A 20,945-nucleotide genomic window follows, 5' to 3' on the forward strand; every position below is an offset into this window, starting at 1 on the left:
CAGAGGGTGTGAATGGCCTCAGCCAGGGCTGCACACAGAGTTTCTGTGGGCATTTGGCATGTGTGCTCCTTGACACATACAAAGGAGGGAGAGGAGGTGAAACATTGCTATGGGTGCCCCAAAGCTACTCCCTGCCCTGTGGGGTAGTGAGGGAGGTGGCATGACAGCAATCTTTAACACTGGTATGTTTAAAAGTCTTTAAAAGCATTCAGCCAAACTTCAATAGTCACTACGCTCAAGTAGAGATGTAACCACATGAGTCAGTAAGACACCTGTTTCTTCTTACTACAAACCAGTAAATGAAAAAAACACACAGCACAGCTTCTCCAGAAGCTCCTCATCCAACCACAGAATTCTGGAAAAGTAGTCAGCTCCAGCAGTACATTCTTCAGGTTGCCAGATAAATTGCATATGTTACCTAACACCTACAACACTGTGACTTTTGGGTCCATGTCTGCAAACCTCTAGGCCATAGTTCTGCTGAAACATAGTTAAGCAAGATAATCAAATGTACACAATCACATATTTTTCAGCTATAACTGCCTAAATTTCCCAGTTGGATTCCTAGAACAGAGATGTTTAGGAAAACTAGATAATGACTGAGTTACATTCTTCGTGGGAAAGAAGGACATGGGGGACACTTGTCTACTTCATGTCATCTCAATGAAAGAAAATTTATTTGTCATTGAATCAGGTCAACAATAGCACAGTTGCCTAATACTTCATTAACATCTCTGAGAGTCTGACTCAAATTGGCCAAAGGAAAGAAGGTTTAAAATATCAATTAAAATTTCCTATTCCTGCCAACACACCCAGCCTTGGCTCCAGAGCCTGCTCCCCAACTGCCTCTAACTGAAACAAAGGCCAAGTTAGCCTGACCATACTCTCTCCTCACTTATTATTCGCACTCACCATGCCCTCATCCAGAACAGGGATCAGAAATAATACCCGATGATTGAGGAAAGAAAGCAGTCACACTAAGACGTAATCCCACTTGGGAGTATAGCTGCACAAACAATTGTTTGCTAAAGAAAAAATGTTTTAATGTGAAAACTGTCATGAACAGAGAACACCTTAATGAGAAATAAAGCTCATTAGCAAAGAAAGCAAACAGCAAGATTGACCCAGTGACTTGCTAACCCAGGACAGGAGGTTGAGTTAGATTGAGAGAGCCATTTACAGATGTGAGCTTGGAAGAGTGGTACAGTCAGTCCCACCAGGGACTGTTCTTTCCAACCCAGCATTGGACAGAATAGGTTATTTCTATGGTATAAGTCCCTAATATGTCCAAGGACAGAGGTAAAAGCACCCAAAATATCAGAGCTCTCACTGGTGTCCCAAATAGGAGACTCAAAACCATTAGTCATGCTAGCAAATCTCAGCCTTAAAAGTAATTCCAGCATCTGCTGTAGCGTCATACTAAGCGACTGGCTTTGATCTGTGAGCCATGGAATCTATTCAGTAATTTTATACCTTCACCACACATATAGACTTTAAAAACCCCTTTTCTATTGAGAAAAGACTGCACAGAAATTTTCCAGAATATGTTTACTTTGCACCAAGCATCTGCCAAAGGGAGGATGCTGCAGGGTGAGTCATGCATTCCTCCCTGCCCCAGATGTTCAATGCACTTCCTTCCAGCCTATGGCCCAAGGCTTCAGTTTGGTTTCCCATTGGCTTCAGTGCAGTGACTCTACATTTACACTGCTAACAAACTCCCACTTTATCCATGCCTTGAGCCAGTCTGAAAACAGCAGATAAGCAGCATATGATACGTGCCTAAAATTCCACCAAGTCTATTTTACTGCCATTGTAATACTGGTAAAGAGAAAACATGAAAACAGTTCATGTTACAGGGGAAATAGGGGCACAAATTATGCTTCCACACTCACCCCAACTGGAGGCAAACAGCAGGATCATTTCCAGTTTAGACTCATGAAATGTTGTTCACTTTGAATTAAGCCAGCAGCTACTGACTTTCAGACATGGGCTATTTTTGCCACCAGCTCTTAGTAAGAGGATAATACCCTTCCTTTGTAGTTTCATGAGTGGGATTTTTGACTTGTCCCCTCCAAATCAGTTAAATGTGCTCTGTAGGGCATACCACATCAACTGTGTCTAAACTAGAGCGACTTATAGACTGAGATGGGACACCAAGAGCTCTTGATCTGCTTGCTTATCCACTTCTCCTAAACAATGCTGAAGGTGTTGTGGTGACAAATCTGTTTGAGCAACTGATCTCTTTAAGATGCTGACTGTACACTGTGTGGCCCCCTGATGTTTAGGATGGTTGGAAGCCTTTCAGTCCCTAAGAGAAATGGGGTTTGAGGCAGGACATCCTTAGAAAATTTCTTTTGTCTTAAGTCTCCTTTTTCACTTCATGCAAAATAGGAAATACAAAAAAAGAAAATCAAAAAAGAAGCTGTATGAGGAACAGTTGGGGTCACTTGGTCTAGTTAGCTTGCAGAGCAGGAGACTGAGGGGAGGCCTCATCATAGTCTACAACTTCCTCGTAAGGACAAGAGGAGGGGCAGGGACTGATCTCTCCTCTCTGGTGACAAGTGACAGGACCCAAGGGAATGTCCTAAAGTTGTGTCAAATGAAGTTTAGGATGGACATTAGGAAAAGGTTTTTCACCAGGGGATGGCTGGGCGCTGGAACAGCTCCCCCGGGAAGCAGTCACAGCACCAGGCCTGACAGAGTTCAATAAGCATTTGAACAATGCTCTCAGGCATATGGTGGGACTCTTGGGGATGGTGCTGTGCAGGGTCAGGAATTGGTCTCAGTGATCCTTTTGAGTCCCTTCCAACTGAGAATATGCAGTGTTTCTGTGATTCTGTAAGTCTGGGGTCACAGTTGACACCTGAATGGCTCAGACTTGCTTGGAAGGGAGTGATCTTGACAGAGGCTATGGTGTAGGGTTTGGTGTCTGATCCAGTGGCCTTCAAATAAAACTCTTCCATTTCAAAACAGCAAGGTTCCCTAACAGGAAAGTTAGGAATACAGCAGAGAGATATATTTTAAATCTTATGCTGAAAATTGGCTCATGCTGGATAGGCATAAACAAGTCCAACAAATCAGCCCAATGGCTTGTGCAGAGTTCTTATTTTGGGAGCTTTCCCATGTCAAATTTCCTTGTAAAACTGTCAAACTGTGGTTTAATTTTCTTAGTGACAACACAGCTGCTTACATTTGGTATGCCAGGTACATTTTCTAAACCCTAATGTCAAATCATCTTGTCACTAATGAGACTCCAGGAGTTCCCACCAGTACTAATGGGATTTTGGATGCCCTCTGCCACTGCAGGACAATTTTCTGTTAAAAATAAATGTTAGCAAAGAGTGGTTCTTCCCATTGCAGAACTGAAAAACATAATCCTAAGAATCCCATATCAAAAGAGAAAGAAGGGCTGAAGACTGAACACTGATCTTACAGGCTAAAGGGCTAATGACAGTCCAAGCTGGAGGAAGAATCCATTCTTTTGCTTAGGAAGTAGGGTAGCAGAATGGATGATGGGTGAAGGCAACAGGCCCAAAAGTCAACTATATGAAAAGAGTTATTCAACAGAGTTATTCAACACATTAATCATGCTCCTTCAGCCCCCCAGTCCAGTCCAGTCCAGTCCATTAAACATGGTGACAAAGACAATTTCAATTTCACAGCAACTAAACACGCCAGTTTGGAGGAGAATTGGACAGGCAAGTTGACATCTCATGATTCTTTTCAGCTGATGTCAGAAATCACTGCCATTTTCAAAGGCCTTCTCTTGTATGTGTGATTGTGCACTCCAGGGTGTCTCTCACAAGAGCAAAGGGGAGCCTTAGGTAGTCAGCTATAATGATTCAAGTTTGTAGTCTAGCACGACATCAGTATTACCACTACTGAATTTAGTTTTGCAAATTCAGTGTATTTTGTACATGTTGCTGAAAATGTGAGAGAACTGGCAGCAAGGGCTCCCACAACTTCATATTGAAGTGTTGGATCACACTTCATACTCCTCTCATAAATCTCTTTAGTGTGGAGAGGCTTCCTGGATGTATCCTGTCAGCTTGTTGATTTGTCCTGGCTTGTGCACTGTGGAAAGGTTATCTGGAGTGTTGTCAGAGCAGGCTGTCCAATGTCTGCCTTGGGCCTAAGGTCAAGAAAAGGAAAATTTTCACCCCTGACAGTGATGGTGAAACCCAGAATTTTCTAGCAACAGTACCTTTTTTGGAAAATAACTATCAGTTGCAGCTAATGAAGCTCCAAAGCTTTTGAAATAAGAAATTCTCAAAGTCCGAATACAGTGAGCTGCCATGAAAAGTCAATGAAAAGTCAGTGAAAAGACAGTATGATAATATATTCTATGACATCAACATCACTGAAATCAAATTGAAGTGGACACAGAAGTACAATTGATATCAAATTTAGGTAGACCTAGAATGTCAGAACTGATATTTTGTGAAGCTGCTCAGTAAATATTTGCCTGGAGAGTTTCTGTTCCATGGATGGAGGATGCTACCCATTGCAGAACATAAGGGTGATTATCTTAGAGATCTTTTACACACATTTCAGCTCTCCTATGTCTAATGTATAAAGAAAGTACTCACAGAGCCTGATGTGTGCTCAAGATTCCTTGGAGGTTTCTCTGCCTAAAATCCTCAGTCAGTGTTTCATGAATCTGAACAACATATCCTGTATGGAGTGTTGTTCAGGAAGGATTTGGAAAGGCTTCTGGGAGGAAGAACCTCACCTCATCCCCTTCTGTACAAGCACAGAGTCAAGAATGAGCACTGCAGTATGTGGGAGGATGGGTCAGGAGTCTATTTTCATGTTCAGGTTATGTTTTTGGTTTGTTTTCCTAGGAGGACTTCCATCTCTGGAAACTGGAAGGCAAACACAGGTTCTGCGATGCTAGAACAGATTGCAATGACAGAGAGGTAAGAAAGAGTGTTTCAAGACAGTATTGGCTATTCTTGGGTTAGAAGGGAGAAATTGTATTTCCGACTTTGGTTCATTGAGAGAACTGGTAAGTTAGGTCTCCTGGGAGGCTGGATAAAGACTTTAAAAGACTGACTGTTTTCTTAAAAAAACACTAAGTACACAAAGGCAAACTGTCCTATTTTGAAGAACAGACTGAAAGTACAGCTAGAAACCAACATTGCTAAATCATTAGATCTTTAGTGAATGCAACCACAGGAAACAAGACCAGCATGCTAGGTCAAGCACACTAGTACAAACATGTAGGGATAAAATCAGAAAGGTCAAAGCACAAAACACAAAGTAACATGAGGTTATTCTAAGTATATTGCTAACAAGAGGCAGAAAAAGCATTTTTCTTCTGCTTAACAGAGGAAAAAAGCTGTCAGCTGAAGGGCTGAAAGCACTTCTTTGCTTTAGGCTCACAAAAGTGGCCACTGTCTAAGTTAAGGTCTTCTCACTGTTGAATAGAGCAGAAAGAATTCCCTCATGCATCTTACAGACTAAGATTTGCAAATGCCACTTTCATGTATTCAAATCACTGTGATATTTGCTAATACTGCAACTGCCTGACACTGTGGACTCATGGTAACATGCTTTGCTATAACTGCTATCCTGCAGAACTAACACTTGTTTTCATCACTTTTCTCCATCCCATCTAAGTAGATTATTCATAGATTTATAAAATCCATAGATTACACATACGCATTCATCCTTAGTGAATTTAAAATTTTTTCAGATTATACCTCCAGTTTGTCAGGTTCATGATTAATTCTGACTCTGTTCAGTTTTGGGCACCACAACTGAAGAGAAATAGCAAGGAGCTAGAGAAAGTCCAAAGGACAATAAAAGGAACATTCAGAGAAAACCTAATGAGCTATTGAGAAAAACATGCAACAATTCTATGTAGTTCTATGTAGTTTTCCACCTTTTTCAGTTAGCAGACCACTGATATTTTTCTGGTAGAGTTGTAGACTATCCTGCCTGCAGTGCAGATGTTCACTCTCCTTCCTTAACTGTTACAGACCTGGAAGAAGTTGCCCACAAGCTGAACACCTCTTCATCCTAAAGATGAAAAAATGAAAGAACATAGGGTCTTTAAATTTATGAAAGCCTGTTAATAGGCATTTCTCACTACTTACATTATGAGTATGATACTGTAAGAAATAAATTATAGCTTAAAAGGTTTCTTTAAACATTTCCTATATTTTCTTAAAGTAAGGATAGCATAGCACAGAAATTGATGCTCTGAAGGAGAGGGCAAATCTCTGTCCTCTTTCAGACCAGATTAAAGAAATGTCTCCTCTTGGGAACACAAGAGTAGTGCAGGCAGCCATCTAAGTACCCTTCTGCACCTTTAGTTCTGTGAAACAGGGAAGCCAAGCCCCAAATCAGATGCTGAAGGTGACTCTGCAAGGCCCTAATAGTACTGTGGGAAGTGGACATGATGATGCATCCTGGCTGTTTATAACACAGCTGAAGCTGGACACATGAAGGGTGGACATTACCTTATTGCAGTGTTGTAGGACTAAAACCCAGATTCCTGCCAGGCTGCAACACTGAATTTTGAAGGTTTGTTTAGTTAATTGTACCACAATTAACCACTCCAGCCTTATTCAGCCATAAATGCAACAAACCCTGTTGAAATCTGTGAGTTGCCAGTGCATTAAACAAGGCAAGAATGTGCTCATATGCTCTGATGAGTAGGAGCAACCTGAAGTACCTACTGTACTGAACATAAGTACAAAGAATTTAAATGTTCGAGAAATGCAGAAATGAGAGTAAATCCTCTGAAAATGCAACACCTGGTGCATGTACATAAATATGCTCTTCTTCCTTATAATAGTCCTATTACAGCCCAGCGGCCCTGATGCTGCCAGTGCTCACCTACGGCCAACAAGCATTGAAGATATGCAGCCATCAGAGTCTCTGGCATGACCAACAATTCCCTGGCTGCTAAGCCCAGACACCAAGAGATGTTCCTCAGGAAGAGAGGTGGTTCCCACAATGGTACCCCTGGATGCTGGGCCACAGCAGTGCGTGAGGGGTGCTCTCTGTGCCTCCTGCTTGATTCATGCAGTCCATAATTCTCCTCCTCCTTATGCTACTGATGCCTCCTCATACACTGTCTTTCTTAGGGGTCCAGGGTGAACACACTTGGTCTCCTCATTAGGGATAAAAGAACACCGGTAGTCATATAAGTCATAATTTTTCTTCTTCCGAGAGACATTTTGTTCACACAAGTTCATCATTACATTGTCAAGATATGGGGACTCTGGCTGGCTTCAAGGGTAAATTTGTTCTTTAGCCAGAACTGCTCTTTCCCCAGGCCCTGTAGGGTCTGCAAAATATCAGTGTTTTCATGAGACTGTGGCCTTCCCTCCCCTATCTGCATCATGTCATAGTCCTGCTCACAGATCTGCTTTTCTGAGATTATTATTTTTATTTAAATGGCCCGGACCACAGCACAGCTGCACAGGAAATAAAACCAGGCTGCCTCATTCCCTCCTCATTTGCACAGTGGAGGGATGTGGTCCCCCCATAATATGCCTCTTGTCATTCTCTCTCCTCCTCTGACGCCAGGACAGCTAAGGGGCCACCAGCTCACATTCCCATCCTGGGATGGATAGGAAAAAGTGCTGCAACCTGAAGGTCTCCCTCCAACAAATAGTGCCTGGTCCACGTGATGAGACTGCCAGACTAGGAACAACACCCAAGGGATAGAAGGAAGCAGGAGACTGTAAAAGGATAAGATTGAAAGTAAATTGTAAAATGCAGGCGCTACTGCGTTACAGATCAGAGAGGGGATAGCTACTCCTTGCTAAATTCAACACTCACTTTCTGATCCTATTCCAGTCCTAATGTCCAGGACATCTTATCAGGAGAAAGCTGTCTGCATAATGGAGGGCTTTCAGGCAAAGCCAATACAAATGTTGAGAGGCCAACACTACTGGGGGATTAAATGAGCTAAATATTTATAGCTTGGCTGAATGACAACCAACTGGAGATCTGATGTAAATACCAAGGAGGGAAAGAAACATTTTAAGGTGGTTTTGAGGGCAGGATTGAATCAATCTGAAATGAAGGGAAACTTTAGGCAAGATTCTTTTTTTTTACTTCCTCTCCTGCAAGTAGGAGTCAAGAGAGGGAGTAAAGGACCCAGCAAAACACACGAAGGACACCTTGTAATAAGGCCTCCCAAATCACTTTGTGTTCCTATGGGCAGCAGGGTGGGTGGCTGGTTTTGGTGGACTACCCAGTTCATCCTAGGCCATGCTCTTGTGGTTTCTGCAGGTACCGACTCTGGGCAGATGCCTGTGCAGAAATGTTTGGAGGTCTGGATATCTGTGCTGTCAAAGCTGTCCACAGCAAAGATGGAAAAGACTATATCATTGAGGTGAGAGCATGGGCAACCGGAATGTGAGTCTCCTTTGGGAAGTGTATCTGCAAGCACTCTGCCTTGAAGTTCACATGCACCAGCCTGCCCCAACCCTGCATGCTCCTGCAGTCTCTGCTCCTCTGCGCCCACCTGCATCCTCAGGCCATGGGCCACTGATATGTTAGGAACTGATTCAAAGCCCCAGCCAAACTAGCAGATACACAGCAAAGTGTCAGTGTTGAAGTGCCTTCCTTTCTCAGTGTAGACCATGAAAGGAAATGGAGAGCCACAGAGTGCTTGGCCACCTCAGCTTTCCGGCAGATGATTCAGTTCATTAAAAATCTCAATTTCTCTCTGAATGAACATTTATTTGATCACTCTTAAGGGGACTTTCAAACAAAAATCCAAGTTGCACCTTATTTAAAAGAGGAAAATAAATGGTGAGAGTGTAGCAAAAGGTTCACAAGCAACAGGAGCATCTTGATAGAACAAAAAAAGAAAGGTGTATTTTCTAAAATCTTTCATGCATACAGTGCTCACTACAGTAAGAGGCCATCAAGACAAAGCACCACAAAGTTACTCTGGGTAATGTGTACTACAACAATTTGTATTCAGGGCTGGACAGACTGTGGCTCTGAGAGCTAAAGCTCAATTTGCTCCTTCCCAGGCCAGGAGGCAGATATGGAGGTGGGGTAAATAGGATCCTCAGATCATCCTAACAAGGCAGAGAAGGAAAAGCTGTCTGGAAAATCAAAGTGGGAAACTGAAGAGATGCCCTGGAGGAGAGATAATCCAGCAAGTAAGCAGGTGCCTCTGTCAGTATGTGACTTGAGGAGACACAACATCTGACCCGCTGTAAACTCCACCAACACAGGCCAGCTGAGGAAGGCAAGCAGAGCCAGCCTATTGGCTTCATACAGGGATGCTGACACACTGAAAAGCTATGTGTGGGAGAGCAGTCACACCCGCTGAGAGCTGGGATGCTGATGAGAACCACATGAGCCCTCCAGTGACTGCACATTCCTGCATTATGTATCTGCTCTCCCCAGGGAGGGGAGCAGTGACCTGTCAAAGGCCATGTGATAGAAGCATGCTGCCAGCAACCAAATGCTGGCAAGCCTCTGTCTTTTCCTGAATTGATGGGGCCAGGGTTAATGGGTCTGCTCCCGTATGCAATTCATCAGCACCTAGAGGAGCATCCCCTAGAGCAGACTGTTTCCCTGCTGTGCACTTCTAAATCTATATGCTCCTGCAGCTGGGAAAGAAAGAGCAAGAAAGCAGCCTTGCTAGAGACAACTGTAAGGACATTTGGATTTTGTCCACACATGGTTAGACGTGATATGTGGTTTTCATATCCCTACATATATTCTCGTGCATAAGCCTATGTACGTGCACACACTGCTAGTTCTGGGCTTAAAGATTATATGGCTCTGTCTGGGTATGACTCTGGGTTTTCACATCTGCCACTATGTGTGACTGACTGGTGAAAAGCACATCCGTACCCTAACAGCCATCATCAGCTTGCACACAGAGAAATGCATGCTTATGCTTCTCTCTCTGTGACAAGGTAAGCAGCAATGCATCTAATACGACACAAATCAGAAGAAACACAATATAGTTTCACATGGGTCATGCTGAATTATCACAGTGGAGAACCTGATTGAACAGGCCTGATATACCAATATCTAGCAGGCATTCAGATGCCAGGCTGATGGATGTTGTTGGGAAAGGGGTAGAGTAGTGCAATATAAGGAGCAGAGCAAAGCCAAACAGGTACCTTTTTATGCAGATCTGAGGGAGATGTTGACAAGTAATTAATTGCCTCCAGCCAACATCCTGGGGTACTTTTATTGGTCTGAAACTGATCCCTTGTTTTGATTTTTTCTTTTGATAGTGGGAGAAAAAAGTTATTTGACAGAGTGACAATTGTATTTTCTTGGTAAGAAGGAATAGTGTGCTGTGACACTTTACAAGAAAGCATGCCTAAATGGGCTGAACAAACAAGGAATTTGCACAATGCAGTTGCAGGCAGTAATTAATTTTCACAAAATAGTTCTTCAGGTAAGATTCACAGAAGTAGTGATGGGCAGTTCTATGAACTGAGTTTTATCACAGTGGTTTGTTGCAAAATAAATTAGATTAAGACAGATGAGTTATCAACAGCACAAGAATAATCTTGCACACATGGTATTTGCTCTTACTTGAACTTCACCTTCTTTTCTTTTCCCATGACAAACAACAGAATCTGTTACATTTCTGCCTTCAGAGCATTAGCACACTTATGTACCATTTTCATGGCTCATATTGAAACAGATTGTGAATTTAACAGTAAATGCTGGTAATTCTTTTTTTCCTCTGCTTTAAAGAGTTTTATCAGCAACATGTATGGTTTAATAATCTTCTGCTTCCTTTTTTTTTTTTTTTTCTGTAATCTATCCCATTTCTACATCTCTACTAAGATGAAAAATATAAGCAGAGGGCAAGCAAAATGGTCCATATGAATTATTCTTCCTCCTGGAAGAATAAGAGAAGCCCTGACTGCCATACAGCTAAGCTATGTTACTAGACGTGCTCCTTGCTGCCCTGCAAGGAGCCCTGCTCATCTCTTCAGCAGTGCCTATTATTTGTTTTGATACGTCAAATCATCGTTTTCCTTCCTTCCTTCCTTCCGCCACTTCCTTCCGCCACTTCCTTCCTTCCTTCCTTCCGCCACTTCCTTCCGCCACTTCCTTCCTTCCGCCACTTCCTTCCTTCCGCCACTTCCTTCCCTTCCGCCACTTCCTTCCCTTCCCTTCCCTTCCCTTCCCTTCCCTTCCCTTCCCTTCCCTTCCCTTCCCTTCCCTTCCTTCCCTTCCTTTCTTCCGACACTTCCTTCCTTCCTTCCTTCCCTCCCTCCCTCCCTCCCTCAAAATCATCTAACACTCCACTCTCACACATCAGAGTGTGAAAACACAAGTCCAGGCTTCTGCATCAGACAGGCACAGAGGGAGAACCAGGATGATCTTTTCCTGAGTCTCTTTGCCTGGGCACTTTTTCTTCACTCCTCAATCACCTTATCAGGCAGCAGCAGCTGCACCAGCAGCAGCCTCTAACCTTGGGCAGTTACAAAGGCTGGGTCCACATGTGTGGACATCTTCTTGTCTTGCCCAGCTGTTCTGTGATCGCCCAGGAAGGGATGAGTGCAATCTGTTTGTAATTCACATATTCCTTTCAGCCAGTTGATTTATTCAGTATTAGCATTTGTATCTGCCCAGTTCCAGACCAATTCACTTTCCTGGAGGACAGGCAAGGTGACATCTCATTATTCTTTTCAGTTCAGTGGCAACCAGCTGATATCAGAAATCACTGCCATTTTCAAAGGCCTTCCCTTGAGCATGTGATTGTTCAGTCCTGTATTTGCTGTTTCCCACATCTCACATTTGCTGTTTCTCGCATCTCACATTCCCCTGCCATATACTACACATCGGGGCAGCAGATAGACTCATCCCTGGTGCATCTTCACTGGTTCAGGTGGAACCTGCTCCAGGGCTCACTCCCCCTGGAGCCTTTGGTTTATAAAGCACCATCTTTGTCTTCTGCCACTGCAGCTATAGAAATAGGAAAAAGTAATCCCTGAGATGGGGAAATCAGCTCTGGTTCTCAGCACAGGAAAAAAAATTGACCTGTTGGAGCAGATTCAGAGGAGGGTCGTGAAGATGTTAAAGTGCGGGAGCAACTCTCCTATGAAGTCAGCTCCCAAAACAGCTGTGGTTATTCAGCCTGGAGAAGAGAAGGATCAGGGCAGATCTTATAGCACATTCCAGTATGTAAAGGGGGCCCATAAGAAAGGGACAAACCTTTTAGCAGGGTCTGTTGCAACAGGAAAAATGATTATAAACTAAAAGAGAGTACATTCAGACTATATATAAGGAAGAAATTTTTTACTGTGCAGATAGTGGTGGATGCCTCATCTGTGGAGACATTCAGGGTCAGGCTGGATGGGGCTCGAGAGGAATCCGATCTGGTTGAAGATGTCTTTGCTCATAGCAGGGGTATTGGACTGGATGGCCTTGAAAGTTTTCTTCCAGCCCAAACCATTCCACGATTCTATAACAAGCGGGGTTCGGGGTGTTTTGAGCAGAGCCGTGTCTCGGTGACTCCCAGGGAGGCGGGAGCCGGGAGCGCGGCTCGCCTGATTCTAGGCGGGGTAAGGGCAGCATCTAGTGGTCGGTCACACGGCCCCTCGCACCGCGCCGTGCGGGGACGCGGGAGACCGCTTCTCTCTCGGGAACTGTAATTGCCACATTTCCTTTTAAGATAGGAGTGGGGAAAAGGGAAACTTGCGCAGGAACCCGCTGGAGGCCCCCCAGGAGCCCCTGGCTCGTGAGACCCAGGTGGGAATTGGCCATCCCCTGACACTGTTAGGAAGCATCACATTCCTCACCTCATTTCTCAACGGAAGAACAGCTAAGTGGATAGTGGAAGGAAAAAACCACCTTGTGTATTTAGCCAAACACTGACATATAATTTTCTAACCTTCTCCTTTTGCCCCCTGGGCCAAGTAGGCCATGGATATAAACATCAACCCCCTTTCCATGTGTACCTTAGTTAAAATTTTCTAGGTAGCTTTTCTAGTGTTCATAGAAGACAACTGTGGAAAATAAACAAAACCATTATGCTGCAAGAAAAGAGCAAAATACAAATTCAGTGAACTCACCTTACGGATTTCCTCTACTTTAAATCTAAAAAAAGAGGGTGCAAAATTTTCCATTTCCCTCCAAGAGCATTCTCTTTCGGCCTTGCCAGGGTGGAGTGCACTTCAGATTGTTATCTGAGCATGAGTCAGTGCCTTTCTTGAGCAATTCAGCCTTCAACTTTGCATTTCCAGGGATTTTAATGTTTGCTTTAAAAATAAAAGCAAAATAAAATAAACTCTTCCAACCATGATATTTTGGTACTATTATATTTACTCCAGCTGAATCTTAACTTCATCAGAGTACAGCTCTTCCTGTGGGATTTAGCTAATATTTGCAAAACACTTGATTTATGATGAACTGTTGAAAATCATGTTCAGGGCTGCTATACAGCTGAGGGTCTGCTGTGCTTTCAGCATTATTGTTGTGAGGCCATTTCTTACCTCAAAGACCCTTTGACAGTTTTCCTTCCCCCATCCCCACAGTCTTGCTTCCCAGTTTTCCCCAGCAGATTTGTAGAACTTGCTTGGGAAGCAGTTGTATCACAGCATTATCAAGAAGACAAGCAGAGACCAAGTTTATTTTCCTGTACTTGGTGCCAGTTTGGTGACATCCTATTCATTACACATCTATGGTGTTTATTTTCCCTCTCAGGGTGCAGTGCTTTGTGTTCATTAATCCCAAATGTTTCCTGGTTTCCTCCAGTCCCTGTTGCTCTCATCTCCTCAGGCTTCAGTACATGTTGTTTCTCTTCTCCTGTGGCCATTTAAATTGCAATGTCACCCCCAAGTACTGTGGGACAATGCCAGACTTATCCATCAGAGGCATCTCCTTGGGACATGTGAGGGAGAAAATTTGTATTAAGTCAATTTAGAAAGCTTCCAGCCACCATACCTCTTGGCTTGGCTCCCAGGTTGTGAAGGGAAGGAAGGTGGAGAGTTGGGGGAAGCACATTTCCAAAAATCTCTAAGCAAAATCCCATACCTGGAAAAGTCAAGCATGTTTCAGCATGAGGAGAGTGGTGACTGTAGATATTGACAAGGATGTGCAGACACATAACAGGTTAATGTAAAAGGTGAGTTGAAACAGGCATCTGCCCGCAGGAAACCACCTTACTAACTGTTGTTTTTGCCTCCTGTGGCAGGTGATGGACAGCTCAATGCCCCTGATTGGGGAGCACATAGAAGAGGACAGACAACTTATAGCTGATCTGGTTGTTTCCAAAATGACTCAACTTGTCGTCACTGCTGGATCTACACCATCACCGCTGAGGCCTTGGGTATGAGTGAACCTTGCGAGCAAGTTATTTCCCTGACCATCTTTCCTTCTCTCTCCTCGCTGAGTGTGTCAGAAAGTCAGACATCTCAGAGAGTTGAACAGTTCCATGTGAGAGTGTATTGGACAGACTGACTCCTGCTCTTCCAAAGGAGATTCTCAGAGGCACTTTGAAGTCGTAGCCCCTAAGGAGCACATCTCTCTCCCTTACTCTCCTTCCAGATAAATATGACATCACACCAATAGCATGTCCATGCATCTAGACATTCTGACTTGCTAATTTCACTGATTCACACTGAAGACGGGCATTTTTAGAGGTACTTCTAATACCCAGAATTTTCTACAAATCTATTTCCCACAACCCAGTTTCATTTCTGTCTAACACCATCCCTCAGGTTTCATTCCAGTTTTTGCATCCCTTTTCTGCTTTCAAGAACAGAAAGTGGGATTCTCAGCTAGACTTGTTCCATTCCTTACTGCAGTTTCTTCTTCAGAGATGTCTTTTGCCACCTTCATCAAGGGGAGGCTTTACTGAAGCTGAACTCATATAAGAACCTGTTACTTTTGCATTTAAACTGGTCCTTTAGTTCTTCTTGTGTACATCCATTTTGAGTGTCCAATGCATCTAATTTTACTACCACATTTCCCAGAGGCAGTTAAATATAAATGAAACACCCCAGAACAGATCCTGAGTATCCAGGTGCACTTGCTACACCTCTTTCAGTATCTAACAGAGAGCCAAGTGTGAAGGTTTGAGGACAACGAATCTGTACAACAGAAGAGACAAGAGAGTAAAAAGCTGAGGGACAAAACTGATTGCAACACACTGGTACAATTTTCAATTCCACTTGAGAAAAAAATTGGAGAAGGCACTTAATGGTGCTCTGCCTTTGTCATATGACAGTCCACTCCTGCTAAACCCGGACCCAGCATGAAGGGTATTCGGGTTAACTCCAAGTTTTAGCTAGAGTGAAGGAGTAAACATTTAATAGACACTGAAAATGCTTTGAGGCAGGCAAAGTGGCGCAGAAGAGATAGCATTTACAAAGTGGAATCAAGAACTACCATTTGAAATAGCCAAGATACAGAGTGCATGAACTAAGAGAAAAGGGCAAGCCAACAGATACTGAGGACATGGACAGATGCATCTGTTTTCCATGTCTGTAATATACGGGCACAGGATTAGATTGGATTGGATTACAACAGACCTAAATTAAGGCAAAAACAAGAACAAAACAAATCTTGAAGGGATAGGGTGTCAAATAGTAGAGTCAAATAAGAAAATGGTTTTCATCGGGAATAAAACCTAGAATGACCTGTATATATAATCAAGAAAACTAAACCCACAAATATGTTAACTAGAGCGTTTTACTAATAGAGAAAGGGCTTGGTGCCAGAAACATCCCAAAAATTGTACATGCTGCATTACTAACATAATGTTATAACAGTTAGAAGTGTCGAGAGAGAAAGAATTAAATATGAGGCTGGTGAAATGCAGAATTAGAACTACAGATGAAGACTTCCACAGAAGGAATAAAAGAGCAATTCTGAATATAAAGGCAGCAGTACTGAAGACATAGAGATGCAAACCCTTGGATATCCTATGGGTATGAATAGAATACCTATACTTATTATTGGACCTCTCTATACTAGTCTCTGGAATGAGAAAAACTGAGAAATTATGAAACTGAGTGCACAGAATTGACAGAGATGGAAAAGTAATGAGTCACAACCATGTGAGACTTCAGCTATCAAGAAGCAAGTCAAATATCACAGGGGGACAGCAATTTAGAGGGAGGTAAAAACACCTTGACTTTGCCATAAGAAACATCCAGGTACAAAGTCAGATAGCGAGTGTGTACAATTAGATTTAATGTCCAAGGGACAAATGTGGTATCAAAAATTAAGGGTATGACACAAGCGTGAGAAAAGAAAATTGATCAACTCCCTAGCAGTAAAACTGTATAAATGCTACTTGAGAGACCACTGTTTTCCAGAATGCATATATACATTTCTGATCTGCTCCTGAACAAAGAATGTTAGAAATAAACTTGGAGAATTAAATGACAGAAAGGACATTTAAGACAAACTGAGAAAAAAGTCTTTCAAATTTGGAAATCTGACATTTAAGAAGACCTTTATGTGGCATCCTACAAGTAATAAAAGGAAATGTAAAAAGGACAGAAATTAATTTTGAGGAGCAGATAGAGGAAAGAATTTAAAAAGTTATTTGAGTTTATCAGAAAACAGAACCCTATCAAACAATTGGTGGGCTCTATGGATCATCCAAAGTTTAGAGAGGAAAAGAAGACAACAGAGACAGCATTGTGACTCTAGTAAATGTAATTGCTGAAAGTGGGGAACTTCTTTACTTTGTTATAGTTTTTCCTGATCAGAATGACACAGAAAAGAACAAAAAACAGTTATTAAATCAGTGATGACTGATATTTTAAAAAAATTATTAAGCCCCCAATTCCAGATGGCCGCATCCAATGAACTGAATTTGGGAAGTGACTAAGCTGCCAAAAAACCTGTGTGATATCATTAGAAATAGTTACTGCTCCAGAGGACTGGTGTAAAACAAATACAAAATATGTGGTTTGAAAGCTGTAAGAGTAATGTAGAAAAATTTAGACAAGTAAGGCTAAGACTTATGAATTAGCTCAAATGATAACTTAAAGAATATTACAGAAGAATAAATAAACCAGCAGAAAACACAGCTCAGGGCATTTACCACATGATGTTTTTGCAAAGAAGAAGAAAAAATGTCCTATTCATTTCCTTTTGATTCTTTTCCTTTCATTTCTTTGGGAATTATTTCGTTAAGTGGTAGATAACAGGCAACCAGTCAGAATGATGTAGCTAGTCAAAAAGCCTTAGGAAGGTAACAGACAAGCTATAAAAAAAAAGCATGGAGGGGCTAAAAGGTAAAGTTTTATTGTGTAGCAGAAGCTGACCTCAGATATAGATATTAGAGATTTTAATTCTTGCAAACAGTTAGCAGAGGGGATACTTCAAGGATACTGCACCTGGCCATGTTGGCAAATGGGTTGGTTGAGCCCAGGACAGCATAAGATGTTAATGACAATTTTGCTTTCATGCCTTCAACATGAAACCTGTTGTCATGGCTGCAATGTGGTTCTGTCCTTGCCTCTCTGACCCACCACCAGAAGACCTTCTGGGCTGGCTCTCACCCGTTCATCTCTCAGCCTCAAAAACCTGTTTTGCCTTTATTTCTGAGATGCCTCGGTTTACTGTAGGGAAAGGATGTAGAGGTGAATAGGAGACCCAATTCCTTTTCTTTGCCTGGTCTAATCAAGACATCTCACAGAATTAGAACAGGTAATTTCCATCAACACCATGGCAAGGTTTAGTTCCCAAGCTATGTAGGGCTAGAAGCCATGAATGGAAAATTCTCAGATTTTCCTTCCCCATCCATTTGCAAGTCCCAGATAAATAAAAGATGGACTGGCAACTTCATCACATTTATGTTAGTCAATTGAAGCTAATTTCAATGTTTCCAACTATGAAACATTTCTTCACATTTCCAGAATCACTTAGCTCATTCTCCTGACCTTCCAGGAGCCTTGAAGACCCTTTTATCATGATGTTCTGCATGTAAGTAATCCAGCATGTACCAGCCTATCTGTCTCCAGCTTTCCTGGTTTTCATAAACAATTTTGTGCAATAGGCTTACTCAGACTTTTGTTAACTTTGGACCAGCCCTTTGTGCAGCAGCTCTGCATTGCTTAATCTTGTTTATTAAAATATCTGTCAAAAAGACTAAACAGTGAGAGAGAAGAGCAGATGGCACCAAATTATATGCATTAGTCAGGACCAGGGATGGCAGTGAAGAACATCTGTCAGAGCTATGTATGTTCAGTCACCACAACAGCAAATGAAACTCCATATGGAAGACTGAAGGGTAAGCTAAGCTGGGGGTAGAGAGAGGGAGAGCATAAACAATGTGCAGAACTTTCAAGTGACACCAGCCATTCCCTTGTGAAATACTTTGTTGCACACAGGCTAATGAAAACCATTGCTCAGCCTATGGTTGTGTTGACAAGGGAAAAGCAGGAAATTGGGACGCAGGAAAAATGAACTGGCAATGTATACAGAGAACCCAGATATTGCTTCATCTGGAAAAATGTAAGCAGTCTGATCTCTGGCATCTGCAGGAGAAATTACAAAGCTGGGAAAGAGAAGTTGGTGATGAAAACAATTAGGGGCTTGGAAATATTCCCATGGAGGGACTGGAGGGATTCTAAAGTCTCTTGGCTTTAGAAAGGAGGTAAATGAGAGAGAGGGCAGTGAAGGTTTGCAAAATAATGAATGGCCTAGCATGGGCAGGTTATGAGAACTAGTCTCAAAACTCAGAACAAAGCAACAGAGGTAAGAAAAGGAAAGACAATGAGGCTGAAAGGTAAGCATGACTCAAAGGATCTAGAAGTAAATATCAAAACAAAATATCTGAAACTGTTGCAAAGATTTTGTGGAGCAGATAATAAGCTTCATGTTTCAGGGCTGAAGCTGACCCATGCTTATTAGTAATCAAGAGGAGACCCCCTTAGGGTACAGAGATGATTACTCCATAGACATTTCCATGGTTCATCCCTCCTTCCTTCAGAACATCTGCTGCTGGCAACTGTCCAAAATAAGAGATGGGACTAAGAGAATCCCTCGGGCCAGATACATTTGGTAATTCCTGATTGCCTAAAAATATTCTAAATTTTCATTTCATTGTTATTCCCTGTGAGCAAACAACTTCTATGCTCTTTTTGACTCACTTCTCCCTTTTAGTCCCATGAGATTTTGCAGCCAGATGCTGCATGTGTGTGAGTGTGTATTTAAGGAACACTTCATGACTCTACAGTTCCTGTATTACCTCAGGGCTTCTCTTTGGGGACTCTGTATTAACTTGACTGGCTTTTATCCCTTCTAGCCTCAACAAGCTCAGCCAGTGTCAATGAAATCTCAGACTGGACCTGCACTTGGACAACTGTCACAACCACGACCTCCTCCACAAGGTACAGTTCTCTGATTCCCATGTCAATGGTGAGTTTGATTCCTACCAGTTTGCCTTCTAAATAAAAGGTATCAGGATAAAGGTTTCGCTCATTTTCCAATTCACTGCCAAGCAGGCAGCAAATTCAGTCTACAATTAGAGCAGATACTGTCATATTCCACAGAAGCTCAGAAAGTGGGATGAAAATTCAATATACCCTCCTCTAATTATCTTTCCCTCATTGGTCACAGTTTTGCTGCATCCAAAATTGAGCATTTCTATGTAATCTTGGCATTCCATACTATTACTGGTATGAGCTGTTGGCCTTGCAGGATACTACTCTCCATCTGTCTCCAGTACTCCAATTCTCTGTAAAACTTTTTCTCACATAAATTCCCTGACCACCTGTGAAATCCAGCCAGACCTCATAACACTATCTGCAACTGTTGTCAGGTTTTCACAGTATTATCTGTCATGTCCAGCAATTTATGTTATGCCCAATTGTTTTCCACATCCTCTTCCATTCTGAGAGTCTGCTACCAAAGCAACTGAAGGCACCTGGTGATGGTTCTGGAACAGAGGTGTGGAGAGTGATAGGATGGAATGTCTCACATCAAACTGCTGGGCCCATGAAGGAACTGCTGACCCAAACCAGCAGGGTCAGCTTACATTTCCCATACAGTTGCTTCTCCAGTGACTCTTCCTTACCCAAGCAGGAAGTGCTCACCAAGAATAAGAAACACCAGATACATGAAGAGTAAGGCAGGTTGAAGTGACTCCCTTTGGGAAGAGTGGAGGAACTTCTTTAGTGCTGAAGAAGGTAGAGAAATGGACAACTCTAGAGAGAAGGGAATCACACCAATTTTAGGCCCGTAAGAGAGGATTTGCCATATTCTTCTCTATGAAGCTACTCTGAAGAGTCTCTCCTCTTAGCAAAGCCCATCCTTCCATAGAGATGTTCCATGCTTGTTGCCCACCACATGCACTTCCACACATTTATGTCTACATGTCTCTTTCAGGTGGACCACGCCAGCCACAAGGATCTCAGCCTCCACGAACAAATGCACCCCCACAGCAGCGGCTGTCTCCTCAAGGACAGCAGCCCCAGAGTCCCCAGTCTACTTCCCCTCAGCAGCAAAGGTCACCTGGATCTCCACAGCAAGTGCGATCAGCAACTGGCTCCTCTCCAGTCCAGGCCTCCAAGGCAGGCACGTTCTCTCCACAGCAGCCTCGGCCTCTTGCCCAAGGCCGGGCTCCCAGCCAGCTGAGCCCCACGGAAATGTCCAAGCAGCAAACCACCCCACACCCACATCTGAAGTAAGTCTCTGACAAATTCCTAGTACCTGTAGATATTAAAATAAGTCTGTCCAAAAAGTATCCTGAGATGACATGGAGAATATATCACCTGTTGTCAAGCAGCAGTCCCCAGGGACAAGGGCCAGCACAACTGTGGGCTCTACTCCAGCCATATCAACACAGCCGCTGCTTTCCCAGCAGGGTGTATAATCCTCACAGGCTGCAAACAGCACAACATTGGCCAGAAAGCTCACCAGGGGTTATTCCTTCACTATTTCCTAAGTGCAGGAGCCACAAAGTTTCTTTTTGCATTTGGTAAAAAAAAAGGCAGGGGAGACAGGGGGAAGTGGCCCTATTC

At 42.9% G+C, this 20,945-nt stretch overlaps 1 protein-coding gene across 4 annotated transcripts in view; it reads left to right on the forward strand.

Moving 5' to 3' along the window:
* SYN3 (synapsin III) overlaps positions 1-20,945 on the forward strand; it is a 245,530-nt gene that overhangs the window by 218,072 nt on the left and 6,513 nt on the right. For all 4 annotated transcript variants that reach the window (XM_038155135.1, XM_038155134.1, XM_038155133.1 and 1 more), the window contains 5 exons: positions 4,845-4,919; positions 8,254-8,356; positions 14,156-14,290; positions 19,229-19,313; positions 20,311-20,608. In XM_038155135.1, coding sequence (XP_038011063.1) covers positions 4,845-4,919; positions 8,254-8,356; positions 14,156-14,290; positions 19,229-19,313; positions 20,311-20,608 — 696 coding nt within the window. The remainder of the gene's footprint in view (positions 1-4,844; positions 4,920-8,253; positions 8,357-14,155; positions 14,291-19,228; positions 19,314-20,310; positions 20,609-20,945) is intronic.

Source organism: Motacilla alba, chromosome 1A (genome assembly GCF_015832195.1).
Source record: "Motacilla alba alba isolate MOTALB_02 chromosome 1A, Motacilla_alba_V1.0_pri, whole genome shotgun sequence".
Classification (NCBI taxonomy): domain Eukaryota; kingdom Metazoa; phylum Chordata; class Aves; order Passeriformes; family Motacillidae; genus Motacilla; species Motacilla alba.